General features: G+C 32.5%; 1 protein-coding gene across 1 annotated transcript in view; it reads right to left on the bottom strand.

Annotated features, from left to right (window-relative positions):
• Positions 1–632: 632 nt before the first annotated feature.
• Positions 633–26,194, bottom strand: part of LOC125835529 (uncharacterized) — a 31,203-nt gene continuing 5,641 nt past the window's right edge. Inside the window, exons 2-7 of the mRNA XM_049514659.1 lie at positions 6,849–6,924; positions 6,711–6,764; positions 6,293–6,398; positions 1,393–1,399; positions 1,165–1,249; positions 633–782 (exon numbers count right to left, since the gene is read on the bottom strand). Of these exons, the coding sequence (XP_049370616.1) occupies positions 669–782; positions 1,165–1,249; positions 1,393–1,399; positions 6,293–6,398; positions 6,711–6,764; positions 6,849–6,872 (390 nt within the window). The 5' untranslated portion in view covers positions 6,873–6,924 and the 3' untranslated portion in view covers positions 633–668. The remainder of the gene's footprint in view (positions 783–1,164; positions 1,250–1,392; positions 1,400–6,292; positions 6,399–6,710; positions 6,765–6,848; positions 6,925–26,194) is intronic.

Consider the following 26,194-nt stretch of genomic DNA (forward strand, 5'->3'; position numbering starts at 1 on the left):
TTTGACCTCGTGGATGCTATATGAAGTATTACATTTTTTATGCTTAAAAGTTAAAATATCAATTTAATGTTGATAAACCAGTAACATTGCATGTGTCAATGAACTTAGTACACATTTAAATAATCATAAAGTTGAATAATACCAACATTATTTGGCCATGAAAATTTCACTTTTTTCCACTGAAAAGAAAAAACATGAGTAATTCTCCAATTTTGAAGACATTATATCTCAATCAAAATCAAAAACCTTATTTGGGGAATCATTTGCAGAACTCGCCATTTTTCAAATTTTGCTCCTCGTTAGTCCGACAGGCTAAATTTGTCTGCAAACAAAAAGATGCATCCAACCACTTGTTTCCTTAATTATTTGGAAATTCAAGCCCACAAAATTGTTAAGGTAGCTAATACACAACATTTCTAATGAATTACAACTTGACTCGCAGCAGTCTCTAGACCAACTCCAGGTCCAATAGAAGCAAGCATTACGATTGACGACCAACACAGCAGCAATAGTTGAAGTGCCAGAAATCAGGTGGATAAGTTCCTCATACAGCCAGTACACAATGTAGTCTTTACCTAGAATTTGAAGTTCCAGAAAATCTTTGAGAAGCTATCTTTTTTTTTCTTCCAAGGAAAGAGTTGACAAAACGAACTTCAGAAGCAGAAAATCTATGCTACAGACATAGTCATTATCTGACGAGCGAGACCAGGATCTTGTTGCAAGAGCTCCCTAAGGTTATTCTCCACCTCCGCCATGTGCTTTTCCAAATACTCTTTAGAAGTCTGTCCAACAAGTAATTTCTATTAACATCCCTTGACTGGTGTATCCGGTTTATGTTCCCAGACAATCAAGCAAATGGAAAACTATAATAAATAGCAGTATTTACTAGAAACAAAAATGGATAAACGTCAGAAAATAAAGAGCTATGTACCCTATAAGTTAAAAGAACAGAAATATGGAAACCAACATTGAAAATAACCGATAGATGCTATAGGTTCCTTATAAGACTAACATGGACTTACTTTTTGTTGTTTTTGAACTGTAAATTATGCAGTTCTATAATACTTATTTCGATAAAAGATGCAAGAATATTGTTTTAATGATTTTTCAGAAGTTAAGATTGACAACAGTCAATGCTGAATTGAAAAAGGAATTTGAGAACACCTGCAAAGAGGCAATTGCAGTTTCACCATCCTTGAGTTTTTGCTCTTGCTCATTCATTAACACAGCCTTTGGCTCTAAGACAAACCTGAACATAAAAGATTGTTCAGAGTGAGATAAGTACAAAAGCAGAGAAATTTGAGAATTCCAGGACAATAATGTATATGATCTACATATCCTTTTCCTTTTTTCAGATAACAGCAACACGATAGACTTCGGTTCAAAACTTACGTTCTTCCTGCAACAAAAGATAGAAAACAATGAAACACAACATTATAAGAATTCTGTTCAAATTTAATTTCAGAAGTGATATTTCAAGATTAACAAATCACTCAATTAAGTGATTAACTAAATCTCACTCCCAAACTGGTTGGTATCGACTATAAGAGATCTTCTATAATTACTCCACTGTCTTTGAGGCTAAATGAGTCCAACATCAAATAATTTTCTTTCGGGCAACTTGAATTCTTTAAAATTAGAGGTTTTCTTCTTTATCCTTTTAACCAGAGGTTTTCTTTTTGAGAATTGATAACATTGTATTCTTCAGCATTAAGGATATGCTGGGGACCTTTAGAAAATCAGAAAAGAACAAAAAGCATAATACTTACAAGGATCCTAAGAATTCTAAAAGTTGATCTGGATCCTCTAATCCTATCTCTTTACACCAAAAATATAGAAATACAATACAATGCAATTCCATTTAACCTTGTGAATCGAATTGGATATATCTTCAAAATTCCTACTATTCCTCTCCTTCCACACCGTCCACCATGCAATGTGGAATCAAATTCCACCAGGTCTTCTGTCTCTTGCTACCTCCTCTCCTAATCCAACAACTAAGTAAATCAGTTGTATGTTCTGGCATAGTCCATTTCACTTTTGAAAAGTTGAGAAACATGGACCATATTTGTGTTGTGAAAGTACAATGTAAGAATAGGTGACTGTTAGTTTCCCCATTCCCCCGTCTTCCCACATAAAGAGCACCAAGGAAGTATGATCTTTCTTTTCTTCCTCAAGACTTCATGTGTCAAGCATGCCTTTCTAATGACCAACCAAGTAAAGCACTTAACTTTTGTTGGTGCTACAATCCTCCAGATATTTTTCCATGAACTCTAGTATTTGCGACTTTGCGAGTTGCACTCCTTTTTATATGCCCTGCCAACTGTGAAGATACCATCCTTACTGTGAGACCATCTAACAACATCATTGGCAGTATTGGTGCCTGCAAAATCCCCCACTTCCTCCAACAATTTGGCTACTATCTCTATCTCCCAATCATTTAGTAGTTAGAGATTCCAACTTTGTTCTGTCCAGCAATCACTAATCATTGCCTCAGAATTGGTGCACAAAATAAATAGATGAGGAAATGTTTCCTTTTAGGGGGTTTGTTTGATCCATACATCCCACCAGAATCTAGTTCTCCTTCCATCCCCCACCTTAATATGTAAATTTGCTTCTAACTTGGGTCATAAGTTTCTATTAGCTCTCCAAACCCCTGCTCCATAGGCATTTATGCTTACGTTACTACACCAAAATCCATCCTCCCCATATTTACATTTAATCAAATCTTTCCACAAAGCTTGCCTCTCCTCAGTATCTCCACAACCATTTCATCAAAAGACTGTTGTTATGCTTCCTCAAATAACTGATGCCCAAGCCACCTTTATCTTTTCTATGCAAAATTGTCACCCACTTGACCAAATTGTACCCTTTGTTCTCTTTGCAGCCATGCCAAAGGAAATCTCTCCTAAGTTAGTCCAATTTCTTAGCCACTTTTGTCGGTATAGTGAAAAGAGACATACATATGTTGGGAGAGAATCTAGAACAGAGTTGATAAGGATGTGTCTACCACCAAAAGAAATGTATTGAGCCTTCCATCTGGCTAGTCTTTTTTCAGTCTTCTCGACTATGCTGTCCCATATCTCCAAATCTGTGTTTATTACCTAAAGGCATACCCAAATAGGTTGTGGGCAATTTCTCCACTCTGCAAACCAGAGGTTTTCTGAATGTCACACTTTTCCTTCACTGATAAAAGATATCTAACCCGACCAAAAAGTCTCATGCTGAATACTGAACCTAACATAATTTATTAACAAAATAAATCTTAATCCCTGCTAAATGGTAGCATATTTATGGATCTTTTACTTCCATTACGTTTAGTTCTTAACTAAATCCTCATTGATTTCATGAAATCGTATGTATTTTGGAACACCTTCACTCCATTTGATTTGTATGTCACGTTCCTTTTAAGAACCCTCAATCATCATAGTGTCACATCTATGGACCAATGCATTTGGAGGTCTATATAAGACATTGGCCAAACCAACCTCTCATCTTATCCACGCTACGTGCTTGGATGTGATAATTTTCTAAGCTTGTTCAATATTGTATGACAATAGATGCATCTTCATAGAAGAATTTCTACCACACTCGTCATGCAGATATATTGGTTTTTGAAGGACCCATATCCACTTTAATGTAACATTGTTGGTTTCAAAACTGTTCTTAGAACTTCCTTTCCAATTTGTTAGGTATTTATCATATCGCCATTCACGACATTTGGGTTCTTTCATAGTCATTTGAGTATAACTTTCCAATATATCAACACCATACTCGTCGTGCAAATATATTGAGTTTTGAGGACCCATATTCACTTTAATGTAAAGTTGTTGATCTAACGATTGTTATTTATAACTTCCTTTCCAATTTGTAGATACTTTTTAGAAAGTTAACATTTTATAAACAACAATACACCAATGGTGTATTTCAGTAGTAATTACATCAGGAGTATACAATAAGCAAAACCAAAAGATCTATCATTTATACCCCTCCTAAACTATCTAAAAAGTGAGTAATAGCCTCCACCTCTTTGGGGAGGACATGATTACACCAAAAATAATGTGGGTTGGACAACACTCTCTGAAACAGTTGCATCCTGAGATTTATAATATGAACCAACAGAAGGAAGCAACAGTAGCAGAAGTCAAAGACAACCAAGGATGGAACCTATCTTTTAGGAGAAGGTTGAATGCCTGGGAAATAGACAAATTAGCAGATTTCTACAAGTCTTTGGAGCAGGCGAATAACCTTGACACGAAGGAGGATAGTTTACAATGGTTGAGGGCCAATAATGGGAAGTTCACAATAAAATCAGCTTATAGACATCTTGACAGGCTAGCTGAAATGTTGTTACCATGGCCTTGGAAGATGATATGGAAAATTAATGTACCTCACAAGGTGGCTTGTTTCACCTGGTTGGTAGCTAGGGAAGCAGTACTAACTCAGGACAGACAATCTAATGAAAAGGGGAAGACAGTTATGCTCCAGGTGTTTTTTTTGTGAAATAGAAACAGAGACAACAAACCATCTCTTCATCCATTGCAAAGTGATAGAGAAATTGTGGCAGATTTTCTAGCATGCTGGAATAGAGAAGGGAATACATCAGGTCACGGGGAGAGATGGAAAGATGGAAGATTGTCTCTGCTGGCATCTAGTGGACAATCTGGAAGGAAAGGAACCAGAGATGCTTCAAAAACAAGAGCATCCCTTTCCAGAGTTTGAAGTTGAACTGTCTTATAATTTGTAGGTATTTTATCAAATCTCCATTAACCAAATTTGGGCTCTTTCGTAGTCATTTGAGTATAACTTTGATCACTTTGTGCTTATTATTGTGCTTTTGGTGTAGGATGAAAATGAAGAATGTTGGAGCTAAAACAAGTGATTTGGAGCTTTGAAGTCCGAGTAAAATCCCAAAGAAATGATTCCGGAGCAAGTCCAAGTTTCGAGGATGGAATGCACGCGGAAAAATGGAAGAAAAACGACATCGACACATTTTGTCCGTGTGCAACGCGCCTATTGTCGCTTGCCGAGCAGTCAAGTCCCTGAAACAAAGGCCCTGCACAATGCACCAAGGTGGTTTGCAGCTGAGTTCTATAATTCATCTGTCTTAAGGGTATTTTCTCTAGGGCTCTAATAGATACTCTATATAAGCGTCTTAAACATGATTTTGAGGGGAATTAACATTGTTATGCAGATCAAGGGCTAAGAGTATTATTTGTAGGTCTTATCTTTCTTCGCCTTATTTTTTCATCATCGCCACATGTTATTCATCAATTCTTGTCATTGTATTGGAATCATAGTCCTAGGGTTTTGGCATTGATATGAAAGCTAACGTTTGAAGATCATTCATAATTATTGGTTTTTCCATTATTGAATTATTTATTTATTCTTGCTCTTACTTATTTGATTGCCTGGCCATTATCGAATACTATTTGTGACTCGCTAATTGAACTCGAGAGAGGGGATGGAAAGCGTAATAAGAATAAATAGAGCATGTTCGTGAACCTATAGACAGAGGATTGTTTCGCTAGAGTGGATAGAGATATACCCTTTGGCCTTTAGCCTCACTTAGTTGAATACAGAGATTTAAATGCATTCGGCTATTGCCTGACGACCATAGAGATATAGGCAACCATAGAGATATAGGCGTTGGAGTAGCTTGAATAGGCATGTGAGCAATTCGAGAGATACTCATAAAGATAATATTAACGTGCAATTAGTAACTCATTAAATCAATAGGTGTGACAATCGAAAGACTTCACTAGATTGTTAGATTTCATAGCCTTAGACCTCTCTCTCATCTGATAAAACCAAATTGTCCTAGCATTGCATCTATTTTACTGTTTTCTCTTAGTTAAATAATTAGTATAATGAACTCCAAAACTGTTGATTTCTCTAATAGTTGAAATAGGAATTCAAATTAGACCATCAATCCTAGAAGTCTCTGGGAGAAAACGATATCTGGACTCAAATTCTATATTTACTTGTACAACTGTGTATACTTGTGTGTGAGTTGGCCACAACAATATACAATGTGATATCTAAGAGAAGTAGTTCTCCTAAGCCCTAGTTTACCGTCGATTCTTTTATTAAAATAGAAACCAATAGTTTGCTACTGTATCCATTAATGTGTTTGACCTGCCAAGCAGTGAGAAGCTACTATAGAAAAAGAATACACAGTCATTGGGAACCGCTCCAGTTATTTGCTTGAGCTATCGATGAGGTCATTAAAACTAGCTTATCACTAAAGCACCAATTTAAACCAACTTTTACTTCTTTTTTTGTAGCTTACCTATGGCTTTGTATGTATTGGTATCATCAGACAGCTGTTTCAGTTCCTCCAATGTCAAATAAGCACGCTTCTTCTCGGTTTCTTTGTTTCGAATCTGGGTTTGAACCTACAAGCCAAAACAACTCTTTACCTTAGATCAACATTACATTAATATCTCAATCAGGCAATTCAATTATGCCCAATTTTAGTTCCTTTCAGATTTCATTCAACTCTTAAGCATATCTTTTCCCATTTCATTTTCCTCAGGATACAAATCCGAAGAAGCAAACAATCAGTAAATTAATCCATTTCTCGCTTAAGAGCAACGTTTTTTTTTTCAAATTTCTAATCGATCTCACAGACAAAAGTTGATATTTTTCACAATTCTACGAACATGAAACTGAGTAAAAGACACATGTAAATGCAAATAAGAACTAACCTGCTTCAATTTCCCGGAAGTCTCTATCATTCGACCCTGAATTTCAATAAAAGCCTGTTGAAGAAAAAAAAAAAAAAATCAGAAGTAAAATTAGAGGAAAAAAAAAACAGAAATTGTGAAATGAAAAAGGATATTTACAGTTCTATTTGCTTCGTCCGCCATTTTTCAACTGCAATTCCAAGTGCAGATACAAAAACTGAAGCCCTAGAATATATATGAAAACAGCCGAGTGAGATTGATAGAGCAAGAGACGAACAGTAAAAGGTATGTCGCTGCCTATAATTTGGGTTGATAACTTCCGGCCCAATGCCTATTCTGGCCCATAAGTTGTAGAAACTAAGCATATGGCCCTATAAAAGTTAATTAATTACAGACATATATTCATGAAAAAAAATTACCCGGATAAGCAAATATATATTATTTAATTAGCTAACATAGTTATAATTTGAATTAATTACGGCTCGCAGCTTAATTTTAGCTAAATTTACGTCGCCTCTCTCCTCTCTTCCTCTCTCTCGCCTCTCTCCTTATTTATACATATACAAATACAAATTATCAAATACAAATTTTACAATTATATGACATATATACAAATACAATTAGCCTCTCTCCACTCTCTGGCCTCTCTCACTTGTCTCTCTCCCAATCTCGCTCACTAGATATACAAATACGTATGTATACCCGTTACATATATATAATTTATCGTACAATATACATATACAGTTCGCTTCTCTCCACTCTCTGCCCTCTCTCGCTCGCCTCTCTCTCAATCTCACTCGTCAGATATACAAATACATATGTATATCAGTTACATATATATAATTATTTTGACATATATACATATACAACTCGCCTCTCTACTCTCTCTCTCTCGGCCGCCTCTCTCCTCCCTCTCCCAATTTCGCTCGTCACTCTCCTTTCTATAACATGTAGCTATGAATTGTAATTAGCAAACTATAGATATGAGGCATAATTAAGCTGTTTTTGAGTGACTATATGTGAAAATCCCCTTATATTCACTTACCTTTAATATTCCCTTTTTGAGAAAAAACCCAAAATAGTCCCTCATCTTTGCATTAAGATTTAAGACTCAAAATCATCCTTAAGTTTTCATATGGAGCATTAATATTCCCTCATGTTTGCAATATTGGTGCCCTTTTGGTCCTTCTCCAAAATTTTGCTTATTTTTTAACATTGATTTTATCCATAATTTATGTATGGAATGTTCAATCGTCATTTTATATATTTAGTAGAAATAATAACTCGACATGGGAGAATGTGAGAAGAAAAATACTTTATTTTGTTTAGTAGAAATCGTATTGCAGGTAAAGTCGAGAGGTTCATCACGACAATTTCACGTGCAATATTACAATTTTTTCTTTTCTTACAACGTCATATGTTAAAATGTTCTTAGCTTAGTTGCAGTAATATTTCTTCTGAACAGAATAATGTGTTCTTCTTCTCACCTCCTCTCACATAGAATTATTATTTCTACTAAATATATAAAAAAGACGATTGGGCATTCCTTACATAAAATTGTGGACAAAATTAATGTTAAAAAATATGCAAAAGTTTAGGGGAGGACCAAAAGTGCACCAATATTGCAAACATGAGGGACTATTAGTGCTCCATGAGAAAACTCAAGGATGACTTTGAGTCTTAACCCAAAGATGAGAGACTATTTTGGACCTTTTCTCTACCCTTTTTTGTAGCTTTAATTATTAAAGGGAAAAGGGACTAATATACCCCTCAACTTTGTCATTTTAAGCTGATATATTATTTTCCTCTAATGGAAGTGAAAAAAAATAATTTAAAATATATATAATTCATATGGGGTATATTTGATCCTCCTCACACGTTTTATTTTATTTTTTTTGTTTCAATGACTAATTTAAATTTATTATTTTTATGGTCAAACTTATTTATGTTCCACTAATTTTCTTGTAAAATTTATCATAGATGCCCCAATATTTTTTTACAAATACAAAAACTAAATTATAATATAGTTGGAAAAAATAGTTTCAAATTATAACATAGCCATAAAAAATTAGATTTTAAAATTATCTTCTTTACACTAAAGAATGAAAGAACAAATAAAAAAAGAATAAGAATCTCAAATAATGATAATCAAAGAAGTCAAAAAACATTTTATGTATGAAAAAGATTAAAATATACCTTGAACTTTGTTAGAAGGATCATATATACCCTTACATAAATTTTAAAAAAATTAAAAAGTCAAAAATATAAATTTAAAACTATTTTTTCACTTATGTTAGATGAAGCGTATATATGAACTCCTTTTGTAACAATAGGGGTATATTGGAGTCATTTGTATAATGGTAAGGTTGATGGGTATATCATGTCACTTTTGTTTTGGGTAAATCACATAAATATCCTATATTAAAAAAATATTTACCATCTATGGCAATATAAATTTTCTAACTAAATATAACATTTTTTTTTACTTTAAAAATTGTACTGTCTATCTTTCTTCGCTTCTTTCTCTGCCTTTTTTTTCTCTTATGCTTCTTCTTTTTACTTTTCTTCTTCTTCGTCTCTTCGCACATTCTTTCTCTTCCTCCTCTCTTTTTTATTTAATTATTTTTCTTCTTTTAGAAATTTTCATTTAAATAACTATTCTTAAATGAATAGTTATATTAGATATATTTCATAATTGTATTAAAATCATGAACAATACATGTTCAATATATATTTCAAATTTCACTCATTTTTAGTGATATCAACCAAAATAATATAAGTAACACACTTGTAATACATTTTAATATAGGCACAATACATTTGTAATACATATTGCAAACATCGCTCTTTTTCTTAGTGATACAAATCAAAATATAGATATAATACATGATTTATCCATGAATAATTCATATTGCACACTTTACTCCTTTCTTAGTGATACCAACAAGAATAATTTAGGTAACACACTAATAATACATTTATAAGATATGCGCAATACATTTTTAATACATATTGCAATTGTCCCTCATTTTCTTAGTGATAAATCAAAATAATTTATAAGACGCATATAATACATGTTTTATTCATGAATAATACAAGTTTAATTCAGTCTATAGGTTATTGTCTTGTCGTTCATTAGTTACGTTTTTCATTTATTCTTAATTTTTCTCTTCTAATTCAACTTTAGTATTGTGTAATACACTTTTAATGCAAATTTAATTCATTTTGTAGTTTATTATTTGTTACTATTAGATTGCTTGTTTAATTTATTATTGATATAAGTTTAATTCACTCTATAGATCATTGGTTGGTCTTTCATTAGTTACATTTTTTATTCATGTTTAAATCTCTCTTCTAATTCAACTTTAATATTTGTGTAATACACTATTAATATAAGTTTATTCATTTTGTAGTTTATTGGTTGATTTGTTACGATTGAATTACTTGTTTATTTCATTATTAATACAAGTTTTATTCAGTTTACTGATTACATAATGTTCTTTAGTTTGCTATATTTTGCATTCATGTTTAATTCGCTTCTAATTCAACTTTAATATGTTTGTAATACATTTTTAATTCAACTTTAATTCATTTGACAATTTATTATGTTTCTTCATTTGTTACTATTAGATTACTTGTCTAATTAATCCTTGATACAAGTTTTATTCAGTCTTCTAATCATTGACTGTTCATTCGTTTGCTACATTTTGCATTCATGTTTATTTCTCTTCTAATTCAATTTTAATATGTGTGTAATACATTTTTAGTAGTAGTGAAATAATCTGATTTGTCATGTTTTTTTCTTGCACATCACCAATAAACTAGAAAATGAATTAAAAATGTATTACACACATATTAAAGTTGAATTAGAACAGAATTAAACATAAACGCAAAATGTAGCAAACGAAAGAGCAGTCAATGATTCATAGACTGAATAAAACTTGTATCAATAATGAATTAGACAAGTAATATAATTGTAACAAATGAAGAGACATTAAGTTGCAAAATGAATTAAAAATGTATTACACACATATTAAAGTTGAATTAGAAGAGAATTAAACATTTAATGCAAATGTATTAAATTTTTTATATATTGACAATTAAGCATTACTTCAAGGTGTTACGCAGAAGCTAATAATTGTAAATCTTGAATATAAATCAACAAAGAAAATTATACTATATATATCGAGAGAATATTTTTTCTAAATAAAATTGTTTAATCCTAATGATTATTGTGTTACTATATTAAGGAAACATCTCCAATTTATAAAAGTGCGAAACTTTTTATTCAACAAAAAGAACAATAATCAATAAAATGGGCTTGCCCATCTTTAAGTTAAAAAAAACAAAAAGAACAATATTTTTTCACCAAGATTTTAAAAAAAAAAAAAAACATAAACATGATAAAAATTCAAATAAAATAGAAAAGTAATAATCAAGATGAGCAAACTTCCATTTGAGATATGTTTGTTTCACCATTCAATTCATCAAAAAGTATTTGTCATCCTTGCTTAATAAGGAGAGACACGGAAAAAAGAGAAAGAAGCAAAAGAGAGAAAGCAGACACAAAATAAAGTAGATAATATTGTTAAATATTGCTATAAATGGTAATAATTAGAGAGTATATTTAAAATAAGTAATTATTTTTTAAAGGGAATCCATCCAAGTAATTAATCCTTTTGTTTTTCTATTTATCTAGTTCGTTTTTTATTTCTTTTTTTATTTCTTTGTTCAATTAAATTATTTTAAACTTTATTTCTTTTTTATATCATAATCTGATTTATACTAAACATTTATTTCATATACTTTCTTTCTTCTTCTCTTTTTCTTTTTTCTCAGTTATTTCTTTATTCTTTATGTTTTCTCTACTTTTTTTTCTCGTTTTTTTTTATGCATTTTGTTCTTTTATTTTTTCAATTTATTTTATTATTTTATTTTATTTTTACATAATTTAATTCACACTCAATTTTTATTTTATATTCTCCTTTTTATTTTTTATTTTTTATTTTTTCTCGTATATTTCTTTATTCGCTTATTTTCTCAAAAAGGATCCTGCTTTTATTTTTCTCTTTTTTCCCCTTTTTTTTGGTTCCTTTTATTTTTTTCATTATTTTATAATTTCTTTATTTTATGTTCCTTTTCTTTTCTCCTTTTTTTTCTAATTATTTCTTTATTTTTTTTTTATCATTTTCTTGCTTTTTCATTCATTTTTTCTCAAATCATAATATTCTTTATTTTTTCGCCACAATTTAATTTCATATTTTTGGTCATTCTATATTTTATTTTTATTTTTCTTTCAATTAAGTTTCTTTTCATTTTTGTTTCTAATTTTTTTTTTTTCATTTGCTTCAATACTATCATAGTTTATCTATACACTTTCATGGTATCATTGATGTATATTTCAATACTTTAGTGAGACCTCCATAATACCATCACAATATATATATATACAAATATGGTATCATTGAGATTCAGTCTGTAATGATATCACCATATTATATCTATATATCTTTCAATCATCGTTTGGAGGTGCAAGATAGAAGTTAAATTAAAAGAAAAATGAAAAAGTAACACAGGAAAAACATAGAGTTAATATCACGAAAGCTTGTTTGATGCAATTACAACATAACTATAAGCATTTATAGATATATTGACGTAGAAGTATGCCAACTAAGTACATAAAAGTTTACCCTTAAAAATACCTTAATTGACACAAAATTAACCTAAACAATGACTAATAAAATTGTCCATCCGATAGTAAAGGGTCTTAGATACAACTTGTAAAGTTATCCGCCAACGAAATTAATCATTGTAGATCAAATTTCTAGGAGTTTTAGAGATCAATCTCTCAACGTATTGAAGCATAGCTCCCTACCTTCATGAGTTAATACAAATATTTGCATAAATTTATTCTCCCAAAATCTCATTTATGAAATTGCACTTAGGTATGTTGATTGATGAGCCATATGAAATGACACAATTAATTACGTCTAAAAAGTATTGAGTTACAAATAACTATATATTCATAGATGAAAAAAATAATTGTTTGGACCATGATTAAGCCTTTTTGTTACATCTTATATGTAATGTAAGACAACATAATACGTAAGAGAATGAAAAATAAAAGTTCGTTGAATTGAGATGGTTGCATGTGAACAACAATATAATTGTTATACAATATTAGAAATAAAATATCAATTATGTAGCATATGTGTAATATTACAATCATAAATTACTTGCTTGCTAGCTATTATTGAATTCTCATTAAGAAGATCAAATTCCCTATCTTTAAAAGTTGTGCTTTAGGTTTGAATGTTCTTCATTTTTGTTCTAAAATTCATTGTTCACTCATGAAATATGTCAAATTAACTTTGGTTTAAGATTTATAACTTGTATTAGCAGAATGAGTTTCAAACAATGCATTTGAAATACATTCGGACATTGCAAATCACTTCTCTCATTGGTCATATATATTGTGGAAACTGCATCCAAGAAATGATTGAACACTTGAAATACATATAAAAACATAGACATATATAAGATTGACACTAACAAATCTCATTAATGATCTTGGCTACTGTAATAAAATGAACGTTAATAACCTATTGGATAGTGAAAATGATATATGTTCAGAGGTTCAGAGCATAAAAGAAATTGTGGATACCATTGAAAAATATAATGTTAATGATAAAGTTGAAGATGAAACAATACCTTTGGAACCAGTTACGCGTAAGGAAACACTTATCGCATTTAGAAATCTTCACAATTTTATGGTACAGTTTGAAAAGACAACACCGAAACTTTTTAATGCAATAAGAAAAGTTAGAGATCAACTTTAACTAGATTTAAATTTTAATAAAAAACAGAATACAATATAATCATATTTCACTGAATTGTCTAAGATATATTTGTACTTTTTAAAGATTATAGTTAGGCACTATACACTCAGAGGGGGGATGAGAGAACATTATTCACTATGAAAATCATTTTAAACTAAACACGTTTAGTATCACCTATTATGATTCTGATTCATCAAGCTAATAATAACTCTTCAATCCAAAACGTTCAACTCAAGTTTCATCATCTCTTCATTTATTAGAGAATTCCAAATCCATCAAAAAAATAAATGAAACCCAACTCTATTACATAGGGAGTAATAAGAAGCAAGACACATCTTAAATTAATTCTAAGAAGCAAGGCACATCTAATTAAACATAAAAAGATAAAAATCACATAAGATACAACATAAAAATTACTACTTATATAAAAAAAAAGTTGCACACTTGAAATTCATTTCTTGTTATGTCACGGTAATACGGTATTCTTAAATTCTTTGATCAATATGTTGGGATTTAAATGAAAGCATATTACTTTGATACATATGTTGGGATTTAAAATTATTAGTATTTTTTCTTATGGTGAAAATAAGCATTGCATCTTGAAGATGTTCAACAATGCCTTATTCACGATTTCTTTAAAACATATGTGAATCCCGTTGAATATCAGAAATTAATATTGAATTCGAATTTGAAATCCCAACAATTTCAAAGAAGTGGTTTAAAAGTTATCCCACTGTTATGGAGGAGTACCTCATCAAACTAATAAATAAAGAAAATTATTTGGTTCTTTGTTTTTTTTTCTTTTGACTTCCTCTTGTCTATTTTTTTTTTAACAAAATCACTCGACACTTTGTCATTCAAATTTGACATAAAAATAGAGGGGAGGGGTGTGGGGAGAATCTAGAGTTATGAAGAGGTTAGTGGAAGACTCTAGAATTCCCTAGATCTTTTCTTAGATGACTCTAGAATGCCTTTGAAAATATCTTAGAATGCTTTGAATTCTCTAGACTAGAAGATAATTTTAGAAAAGAGACTAGATTGTAAACAAGTAGGGACTTGTGTAGTAACTTCTATTTTCACTTTATCCCCCTAGGAAGTAGTATAAATAGATGAACTCTCATTTGTAAATTATCCAACAAATTGTAAGCAACAATATACAAAATCTTCTTTAAAAAGCTCTCTTAGTCTTTCTTTCATTCTCTTAGCTATCTTAGTTTCATTCTCTTAGCGATCTTAGTTTCAAAGGGCTTATTTGAACTTACAAGATCGTGAAAGATTCGTGAGTAAGTTTTCAAGTGCCACACGGAGCTTTAGTGAGACTCTAAGATCGTGACACTAGGTTCACTACACCAAATTTCATAGTTTAGTAGTTTATTGGCTGAAAATGTTATATTTTTAAAAAGAAGAAAAAGAGAAAAAGACTTCATCGTCTTTCACTTCTTCTCTTTCACCTTTTTTTTCTTTTTTTTTTTCTATTATGCCATGCCAGACAGTCTAGGTTCATTACGCCAAATTTCATAGTTTAGCAGTTTATTGGCTGAAAATGTTGTCTTTTAAGGTTTTTTAACGGTATTGTTGGTAAATACAATGATCTACCTGAAACTGTGAAGAAATTTACCAAATTTTGGTGGGGTTATCGGCACGGTCCAAACCACTTCCGAAATTTTCAAATTTCCAAGGTTGAAAACATAGATGGATCTCGACGAAAATGCGTCGATACTATAGCCGGTGGAATAATCATTGGGGTAATCTCTATATCATTAAAATAAATAGTTTATTAGTTTATTATTCTTATGTATACTGTTCTTTTTTTGCAGTTTGTTGTATTGGTACCCGTACACGTACACGTAGATTCGTCTGTGCTTCCTATGTCCCAATTTTTGTGGCACTGATAGAATTTCAAAGTTCAACCAAATTTTAATATTTCTTTTAAATGTTTCAAGTTGTTAATTATTGTGATTTGTAGTACCTTTTTATGTAATTTTCAAATAATATATGTTATTCTCGCTATCCCTATTTATGTGGCATTGATAGAATTTTGAGAATCATATAAAAATTTATGTCTTTTTAAAAATTGCTAATTGTTCCCTTAATTCTAATACAACATGATCCAATTTCTTGAGACTTGAGACTTCTCCCGCAAGAGTTCTCACTTCTGATAATACCCTCTACATCAATTCACGCAATTATCCCACCCCATTGTTACCAGATCCTTCAATTGATCTTATGTTCTTTGTCATTGTTGTCAAGAAAAATGTTGCTCTGATACCAATATTACCTCAATTGCAGGAATCAACTAAGATTCGAGGATTGAGAGAAGTAACTACTGAAGAACAGTTAAGAACAATGAAAAAATAGAGAAGAAGGGGAATATAGATTTTAAGAGAGAAATGACTTGTATTGTATATTCACGATGAATTCTCCTTTACAATGCAGAACTATATAGGATTTACAATTGAATTAGCTGAAAGAAAAAATATCTACTAACTGTTTCAATGGAACAATAACAATGTAACAGTATTCTAACAACTTTGACTAACCCGGTAGTAACTAACTAATTGCTGATGTGGCTCAACTAATTTCCTGAATTTTCGTTAGCTATCATAATCTAAATATGTGTAACATTTTGATTTTTGTCTCTTCCTTCATTCACTTTCATCCAGAGTAGTTAAAAGAATTTCAAACGATTGTTTGCTAATTATAGTGAAAAAGGAAAATTAAAATTCACCCTCTTATAGAATGATAATTGTGGCATCATTGAACATGCTTTAGTCTTAAAAAAAATATGTCAATGTGAATAAAAAGATAGAAATGTAAAATATTTTAATCAACTACAAGAGCATCAACATTGTAGCTAAGATCAAAGTTGTAGCATTAAAACGATTTACCATGCAGGCAATGACATTTCAACCATAAAGGAGGGAAGAAGATTGAAATATGTATCATACATACAACAACATTTTCAGTCTGGACTTTTGCGGGACCATATATGACTCCTGAATAAACGAGCATAATTGACATTCCTTCAAATGCAACATTTGATGCAACATTATGAAAAATGCACAACCAACCAAAGTTGTGTGAGGCTCCATTCATTTTCTGACACGTGGATTGTGGACCCTTTCTTAAAGTAAAGGCTAAAAAAATCAAAAGGAGAAAAATCTGTCAAAAGTGACAGGTCCCTCTAAAAAAATGGTCTTAAATAAAATAAAAATATAACTAAAAGTTAATAATGGAGTCTACATATATTAAATGCTTACTTATATCCAAGAGAAAAAGTTTTGGATTTCTTTTTCTCTTCTCCAAAGGAAAGAGAAGATTAACATTCAAATCATTCTTCTTCTTTCTTCTAGATCGGAAATTTCATTAATATCAAGTTATATTGAAGACTTAGTGTTCAATTTTTAGAGACAATGTTATTGAATGATACACAAAAGTCTACATAGAAAATTGTGTCATCTTGAGCATTATGCACAAGATAAAGCAATACTATGCCTTCAAGTTGTGTATAAAATATTTATATCTATGTATAATGAGAATTATTAATGAACAACTTCTCATTCTATTTAAAATTTTAGAAAGAAAAAATATCATTGTACAAATATAAATAATATTGAGAAACAAAGAGAGTAAAAAAAATAAGTTCATAGATCTATATATTTTGTAACTTTACTTGAATAAAATGTGAACGTCTCTGGAGAGTAAAAGATCAACAATGGTGTATTTTTTTTTGGAGTTTTTACTTTGCTTGGTTTAGATATGATATGCAAAGATCCTAATTAAAGATGGAAAATAGTACTCTCTTTCCCTCTATTTTTATTGTACTATACAAAAGTTTATCTTTATTTTGATTTTGTTTCATTTGATTTCATTTGCAAAGTACACATATTGGCCCATAATTCACGTGTCAAAAAATGAATGGAGCCTCACACAACTTTGGTTGGTTGGGCCTCTACCATGATAAAAAAATTCCAACGTTATCAGCATTAATTTTTTATTTCTCATACTCCGTATAGAAGAATTTTCCATTACACAAGGTAGGGTCAAAGCCAAAAAAACAAACAAATAGTAACATGACAAGATCAAGAGATAATAAAGGAGGATGCTATATTTATCCAGCACTTAAGGAGTAGAGACACAACTTGGGCTTTGAATTACTTGTAGATCAAAAGAGGCTTTAACTCTAGACCCGAGCTTGCTTAGATAATACTATGAGGCAAACTGTTCAAACATGAAATAGCTACATCAAAATCTTGGATAGACGAACATAATGCACTAGAGTGACAATTGATACAAATGATTTTGGTGAAATACTTCAGCTCATCCAGAACCGAAAGCTAATAAGTGTCGGACAATTACAAATTTATATATAGAGAAGAACATAAATGCAACTACCTTTGAAAAATAAAATGGATCTAATTTTGAGTCCATCTGAAAAGGTACACGGTAAAGTATGATTGTCAGCAGAGTGGCTGGTTGTATCGTTCTCGGGCAAAATATAAGGTATCCCTACTTTCTCACATTTAATCATTTAAATAAACAGAAAATTGTGTAACACATCAATGGTAGAACTATCATACCTTTGTATGTTGATACTGATATTTAGTGGTCCTATACACAATTAAAAACATAATTGTACATATATTAATCCCCATAAAAGCCAATTGTTTCACCTTCACTCTATACGTTACCTGCAATTTCGCTCTCAATAGTTCAATATACAATAAACGTGGATGTTCAAAAGAGGGAATAAATTACTTTTTATTTTTAACCACTATGCATTCACATACCATGTCAACAAATATACTATTTTTCTTTGTTGATGCCACCACCATGATAGATGCCCTCATGGGCGACTACGATATGATATAACAAAGGTTGCTCATTACAAGGTGCAATAATAACAATATGATAAACACATTAGTGAGGAACATTAAAAAATGTTTAAAACTAGCCTTCTTTTTTTTTATGTAAAAGGGGATTCAATATCTACGACATGCTCCTAGTTTGACAATATGGCGATAATACAAATTGTGCTCCAATGTCCAAAACAGATAATTCAAATTGTGATACAACGTCCAAATAGACTTCAGAACTTGGTCTAATTAATTGGCTATAAGTGTAGCGCAAATCAATAATTGTGGTACACCATGTGTTCTATGCTATAAATCCATAATGCAGAGAGAAAGAGACTAAAAGGCTTTATAATCGGTGCTCTAGAAAAATGAAGTGAGTTACTCACGCGCACACCAAGTGAGGGCACTCCACCAACCATTATACCACAAGTCACATTTTGTATCGTCGTGGCACTACTTCCTTGTCATTTTCGCTCCTAAAGAATAGCAAGTAATACCTACGAAGGGTGGAGAGACCCGTCCACTTAATAATTTTAGAGTTGAAGATCTCTGAGTTGGAATTCAATAATCTAAGAAATGTTCATCTGTCCACATCTACCAACTTCTACTAAGGCTAGCCATAATGTAATATGAATAAGAGACTTGGAAGAAACAAGTAGAATGAAGTATTCTCAAGTGGAAACGCCACGCCAAGCACAACTTTGAGAATCAAAATTTTACTGTCCTTTGGAAGACCTATTCAAGGGGCTCCTAAGGCCCGAGCGGATCTAATACTTTTGACACTAAAATAATCGCAGTTTTAAATGAATCAGAACTCTGATATCTTTTCTATTTAAGAAGCTCCCTAGGCTTGATACGATCTAAGATTTAAACTTGATGAGTTCAACCTATATGGATCTTAACACTTGTAACACATAAATAATTGTAACTGTAAAACTATGGGTTCAGATTTAGTACCTATTAGACTTTTCCAACTGTTACTAGCATGGTAGCTGAAGAGTGCTAAGAGTTTGAAACTCTATTTAAGAAGAAGCAACAGAGAAACCCAAAATAACTCTTTCATCTTGAACAATTTTATACAATAGCGTAGATAAGTTGAGGAAAATAAACATTTTTAAGGAACATTCATCAAGATATAGAGGTAAATTCAAAGCTAAGAAACTCAAGCATAACTAAGATGCAAAAAAGTAGGGGAGCTACAAATGATAATAGTGGAAAAACTCCAAGATTATTTTACTCTATCTAGATTAAGAAGAAACAATGGAGAGACCCAAAATAACTCTTTCATAAGGTGATTTATTTTTCATAACAATAGAAGGTATCCTATTCAGTACATATACAACAGCTTCCACACACAAACCCCAAAATTTATCAGGTAAACTACTTTGGAATTTAATTGCTCTTACAGTCTCTAGAATGTGCCTATGTCTCATTTCCACAACACCATTTTGTTGAGGTGTGTAAGGGTATGAACTTTGATGGATAATTCCATATTTTTGGAACAACTCCTTACATCCATAATGTAACACCCCGTATCCTAGATAGACCAAAATGCAGATTTTGAGAAGTTGCAGGTGCAACCCACGGTTGCCATCCACGGACCGTAGGTCAGACCACGGCACGTGTTGGTGGTCTGTGGTTCACCACTGCAACCCCTCCCCCTTGCCTAGCTTAGAAAATCGGCTAAGTCTCGACCCACAAACAAACCCACGGTCCGTAGGTCAGACCACGGTCCGTGGATCAAGACACCTTTACCCAACCTCTGACACGAACTACGGTCGACCAGAACGGACCTTCGTTCAATGCACGATCCATAGGTCCGACCGTGGATGAGGGTCAGCAGCTAGTTAGAGGAAAATTATTGATTGGGTCAACTTAAAATGGTCATACCTCTTATAAAAAAATGAATTATGTGTTCCATGACCTATGATATGATAGATAATTGAATTCTCTTTCCAATGCCACCAAGTTTGCTAAAATCCGACCTCCGAGTAAAAAGTTATGCTCATTTTAGTGAAGACTTGCCGGACAGACTTGACCGACGGACCCAAACGACGGCTGGTAGATCAAACGACGGACCATCGTTCCTTCCGTGGATGGGCTTCGCCAGAATTACGTTAGTGTTGTTTTGGTACTTTTCCTATTTCGTTAGACCCCTAAGCTACATCGTTTAGACCCTAAATTATGAGGTTTTAGTCAGTTTAAGCCTAGAAACATAACTAGAACTTACCTAAGTCAAATCATTAATCAAAATTTTGAAAATTAGAACGCTAAGAGGAGAAAGAAGTCAAGAACCCTAGTTCAAGAACGCATCAAGTTTTCTTCAGTTCCAGCCTCGAAATCGAGAGAAATCATCATCAGGTATGTGGGATTTCACTAGTGGGTTCCTTTCACCCATTAGGTCCCTAGTTTTTAGTCAGTTTCTTGATTCCCTTATTATGACTAGACCTAGGGTTTCTTGAATGTTAGAATTGTTGGGTTCCTAGCTGTTAGAATGATCCACATCAGATTAGTATGTTAATATTCAGTTTATTGCATGAATTTCAGAACCCTAGCTATATATTTCTTTAGTTCTTGAATTACACATGTTAGGTCAGATATTTCAGTATTCAGTTATACATGCCTCAGTTTATGAATGCATAATTATCAGATTAATTGTTGCATTCTCAGTTTGCATGCTCAATTTGAGCTATTCAGTAACTTACAGAAATTCAGTCATAATGTGTTAATCACTTAATCCATTGGGAGTAGCATAATACCGAGTTGGACTAGGATTCAGCGTACCCAAATAGTCCCAGAACTACTAGCCACGTAGGTTGTAAGTCCCCTCTGTGGGCATCATTTCAGTGATCACGCCAGCATGCTTCTATACCTCTGGCAGGGTATATTGGGTCCTCTCGATGAGGCGTATACATCGGACTCCACATTTAGCTCATGTGATTTTATTATCGGTTATTAGTAGCTCCCACAGTTAAGTCAGATTCTATTGCATTGACCATTTATCAGCATAGTCAGTATTCAGTTTCAGCATGTTATAAATTGGTCACTACATTCAGTTATCTCAGCATTCAGTATCTATATCCTATTCAGATTATGTCATTGTTTATTTGATTTGTTCAATTATATGTTATTTCAGTTGTATTATATCCTGCACGTTTAGTACCTTTCATGTACTGACGCATACGTGCGCTACATCTTCTTGTGATGTAGGTTCAGGTTATCAGCATCCAGATCACGCTTAGATAGGTTCCCGATCTCCAGTTCAGCAGAATCAGTGGTGAGTCCTCATTCTCCGAGGACAATAGTCATGAGTCTCTTTTCAGTATTATTTTTAGTCCTTTAGTTTTAGTTTTGCTAGACTTAGTTGGGGCCTGTCCCAACATTTCTAGTCAGTTAGAGGCTATTTTCAGACATAGTTAGATTCAACTTAACATTGAGTTAATATCATCTTTTTATTAAACTCATCAATTATCATTTATATCAGTTATAGTATATGGGTATTCCCCATCTTTTCATTTTCATTTATGATTTAGCTTCCGCATCAGTTTATTATCTTTATTATGCTCATGATCAGGCCAACAGGGTTAGCTTGGGATCACTTGTGGTCCTAGGACCCGTGTCTGCGTCTCGGGGCGTGACACATAATTAAAGAACTCGGTCCCGCTATCAGACCTTACCATTTTGACCTTACTACTAAATTGAGTTTCTATTTGAACAAAGAAACTATTTAATAAAGTAAGCACATCAGATTTAAGTCTCATAAAAAAAATCCAAGTCCACCTAAAATGGTCATCAACAATAGTAAAAAAATATTAGGGTTGGGCATTCGGTATTTCAGTTCAATTTTGGTTTTTTTTCAATTTTCAATTCTTGTATAACGTGTATCAAACACCGAACCGAATTAATGTTATTTCAATTTTTGTTATGGGGTTGCTGGTGGTCATCGGAAGTGGAAAGTGGTCGATGGTCGGCTTACGGCTGGCGCCTGACTGTGTGGAAATTGAAAAGGTCGGCTGATGTGCTGCGGCTGCGTGTTGGTCGACTGGCGGCTGGTGCGTGCTACTGTTGGTCGCCGAAACTTGGAAGTGGGAACGGTCGCTGCTGCTGTAGTCTGTAGACGTGGGAACGTGGGAACTGGGATGGTCACTTTTGACCTTTGGGAACGATAGTCTTAAGTGTAAAGTGGAAAACATGAAAAGTAACAAAAGTTTGAAAAGGCAAACTTTTGATTTGACCTACTTTTGCTTTTTATTTTAAATTATAATATTTGTTATTTAATATTAATAATTAATATAATATATTAATATATTATAATATAATATATTTCGGTAAATCGAAATACCGAATAACAAAAAAATTACATATCGAAAATTGAATCGAAATATCAAAAAATACAAAAACATATACCGAATCGAAAACCAAAATACCGAAATCGAAATAATTCGATTCGATGTTTCAGTTTTTCTGTGTTTATGCTCAGCCCTAAAAAATATCTCATTGTTTTCAACTTATATGGTCGCCAAACATCCCTATGTAGTAATTGAAAAACATAAGTAGACCTACTAGTGCTATGTGGAAAAGGAAGCCTGGTTTGTCTTGCAAGGGGGCAAACCTCACAGTCAGGAACAACAAAAGACTCAAAACTCTGAAACATAGGTATATTTCTTAAGACCTTCATGGGCACATGACACATCATGTTATGCCATGTCATTGCACCAATGTCCTGTGTTGCAACAACCAAACACTTATTGATCCTTCCTTTATTATTGCTTGCTTGTGAATGTAAAATGTATAGACCTTCTTCCTCCTTACCAATCCCCCTCAAATTCCCAGATGTTAGATCCTGAAACGCACAATAGTTGGGAAAGAATGTTGCACAACAGTTCAATTCTTTAGTCATTTTTGAAATTGACAAAAGATTAAACTGAAATGCTGGCACACATAGTATATTCTTAAGAACATCACCTCCTCCTAAGTGATAATCTCCAACATGTGATACCCTGGCTGAATCACTTGTGGGTAAGTGAACATGTTATGCATTTTCTATGAAACATGTACCTTGTAAGTAAGCAAGATCCCCTATCATATGGTTAGAGGCACCTGTGTCAACTATCCATTTCATGGGAAGCTCTTTGGTAGGAAAATAATTACCTGCCATATTAGCACTCCCACTAGTGTTGCCTCCAGTTCTTCAATGCTAGGCTTGTTGATCATGTGAATGAGTTGTTAGTGTTGATAAGGTGGTCGACCTGGCCACTCCTACTGACCTTGCCATCCATGTTGACCTACACTATCAGAAGAAAAAGTGTTATCTAGAAGAGGGCTTAGTACTGCATTTGCATTTACTCGTTTCATCCCCTTAAAATCAGTTGGGTATTCATAAAGTCTGTAACAGTCAAGCTTGACATGTTCTGTGAGGTGAAAATAGTCACACTTCATAAGTTTGTAACAATCAGCTCGAATGTGTCCTTTCATATGTCAATGATCACAATATGAATTAGGATTGTAAAGCTTCTTCGATTTAGTTGTGGATTCAGTATTGCCTTGGATAAACATGACAGTTAGAGTCAAGTGATCATTAAACACTCTAGTCGATCCTACAACAAGACGTTGACTCTCATCCTGATTAATCATCACATAGACTTGATTCACATTAGGAACATGTTGCATCATTAAAATTTGGCTCCTAGCTTGGCTGTAATTGTCATCTAGTCTCATTAGAAACTACAGTACCCTTTGATATTGCAGGTGTTCGAGAAACTCACTAGATTTAGAGCAATTACATGAAGGTGGGGGCATAAAAGAGTCATACTCGTCCCAAAGATCTTTAAGTTTGGAATAATAAACTGATACTGAAGAAACACCTTGAACAAAGGTGAAAAATTCCTTATGCAACTGAAAAGTCTTTAAAATGTTGATTTTATCAAATCGTTCACGTAATTCATTTCAAATCAGGTGTGTTTAGAACAGAAAAGAATACCTCCAAGCAGATCTTTGCTGGCATTACACATGATCTACGATACGATGATGGCATTACCACGATCCCATAGTTGCACCAAATCTCCTGCAAATTGATCACGTTGAACAAGTCCATCAATAAATCCCAATTTATTTTTTCGAAGCAATGCCAATTTCATTGCCCTGTTCCACAGGGTATATTTATCAGATCCAGTGAGCATGATTCCAATGGATAGAGAACCAGGTGCATGATACAAAAAAAAGGATGATGATGATCGATTGTAACTGGTGGCATCGAACCAGCGGATTCAGCTTCAGCTGATGAGATTAACATCAAAAAAAGAAGAAAAAAGAGTTGCAAATAAAAAACTCCAACAATTTTTCACTGCGTGTGGATGAATCTAGCTACAATTTTTTTACAATTCTCCATTGCGTGTGGATGAATCTCATTTGATTTGCTCTCATGAATGCTCTGATACCATGTAAAAAACTAATGCAAGAATATGAGTGAGGGAGAGAAAATTTACAAAGAAGAAAAAAGAAAAATATCTTGCATTGAACTCAACAGGATTGAACTTATTACATTTATACACACTATCTTACTGACTATTCAACTAACATAATTAATCTAGTAGCTAATTAACCAATAGAACCTTCTAGTAGCTAATTAACAGAAATAGAATCTTTCAGTAACTAACTAACATAATTAGTTAGTTAGGGTACATCAATGTAATTTCATAGCTCCTTCACACAAATCAAGAGATGATACTTGCAATACTAAGAGATACTTTCCAACATTGACGGGGCATAACAAGTTTACTTTCTAGGTGTTGGTTGGTTCATATGTTTCATCCTCAACAGATCCAATATAGATAAATTTGCATTCTAAATCTGCATGCAAATTAAGGCAATAGAAACTAAGTTGTCAAGTTAACCAAGATATAAATAACATTTGAAAAGAAAAGAGTGACAAAGTAGAATCCATCAACAACTTCGCTTTTACACCTCAACAAGACTTTGCCCACTTTAAACACCCGTAGTAGGATTGTATTGTGTCATTTTGACAATCAACAAACAAATTAAGAAGAATGTAATATACTCGTTGATAATGTTGCAGAGCAAACAACTAATTAAATGATTACTTGTAGCATTTTAAGTAAAGAAAAAAATTATTTTGAAAACCAAGAGATGATACTTGCAATACTACGGGTGCTTTCCAACATTGACAAGGCATAACAAGTTTACTTTCTAGATGTTGGTTGGTTCATATGTTTCATCCTCATCAGATCCAATATAGATAAATTTGCATTCTAAATCTGCATACAAATTAAGGCAATAGAAACTAAGTTGTCAAGTTAACCAAGATATAAATAACATTTGAAAAGAAAAGAGTGACAAAGCAGAATCCATCGATAACTTCGCTTTTACGCCTCAACAAGACTTTGCCACTTTAAACACGCATAGTAGGATTGTATTGTGTTATTTTGACAATCAACAAACAAATTAAGAAGAATGTAATATACTCGTTGATAATGTTGCAGAGCAAACAATTAATTAAAAGATTACTTGTAGCATTTTAAGTAAAGAAAAAAATTGTTTTGAAAATCTATTTTTTTTTAAATAGACCCCCCCCCCCTATATATATATTTAAGACTCTATATTACATCATATAAATCTATTAATTAGGAATTACAAATACACAGGGGCGGATCCACATGGACATGTCTGGGTGCTCAAGCACCTATTAATCTCGTATCGAACTATATATACTTATATATAAATTAAGACAATATCGTATAAAATAAAAGGCAAGCATCCATTAACCTCGTATCGAACTATATATACTTATAAT

This window comes from Solanum verrucosum, unplaced genomic scaffold (genome assembly GCF_900185275.1).
Source record: "Solanum verrucosum unplaced genomic scaffold, falcon-dt-bn FXZP01000040.1, whole genome shotgun sequence".
Classification (NCBI taxonomy): domain Eukaryota; kingdom Viridiplantae; phylum Streptophyta; class Magnoliopsida; order Solanales; family Solanaceae; genus Solanum; species Solanum verrucosum.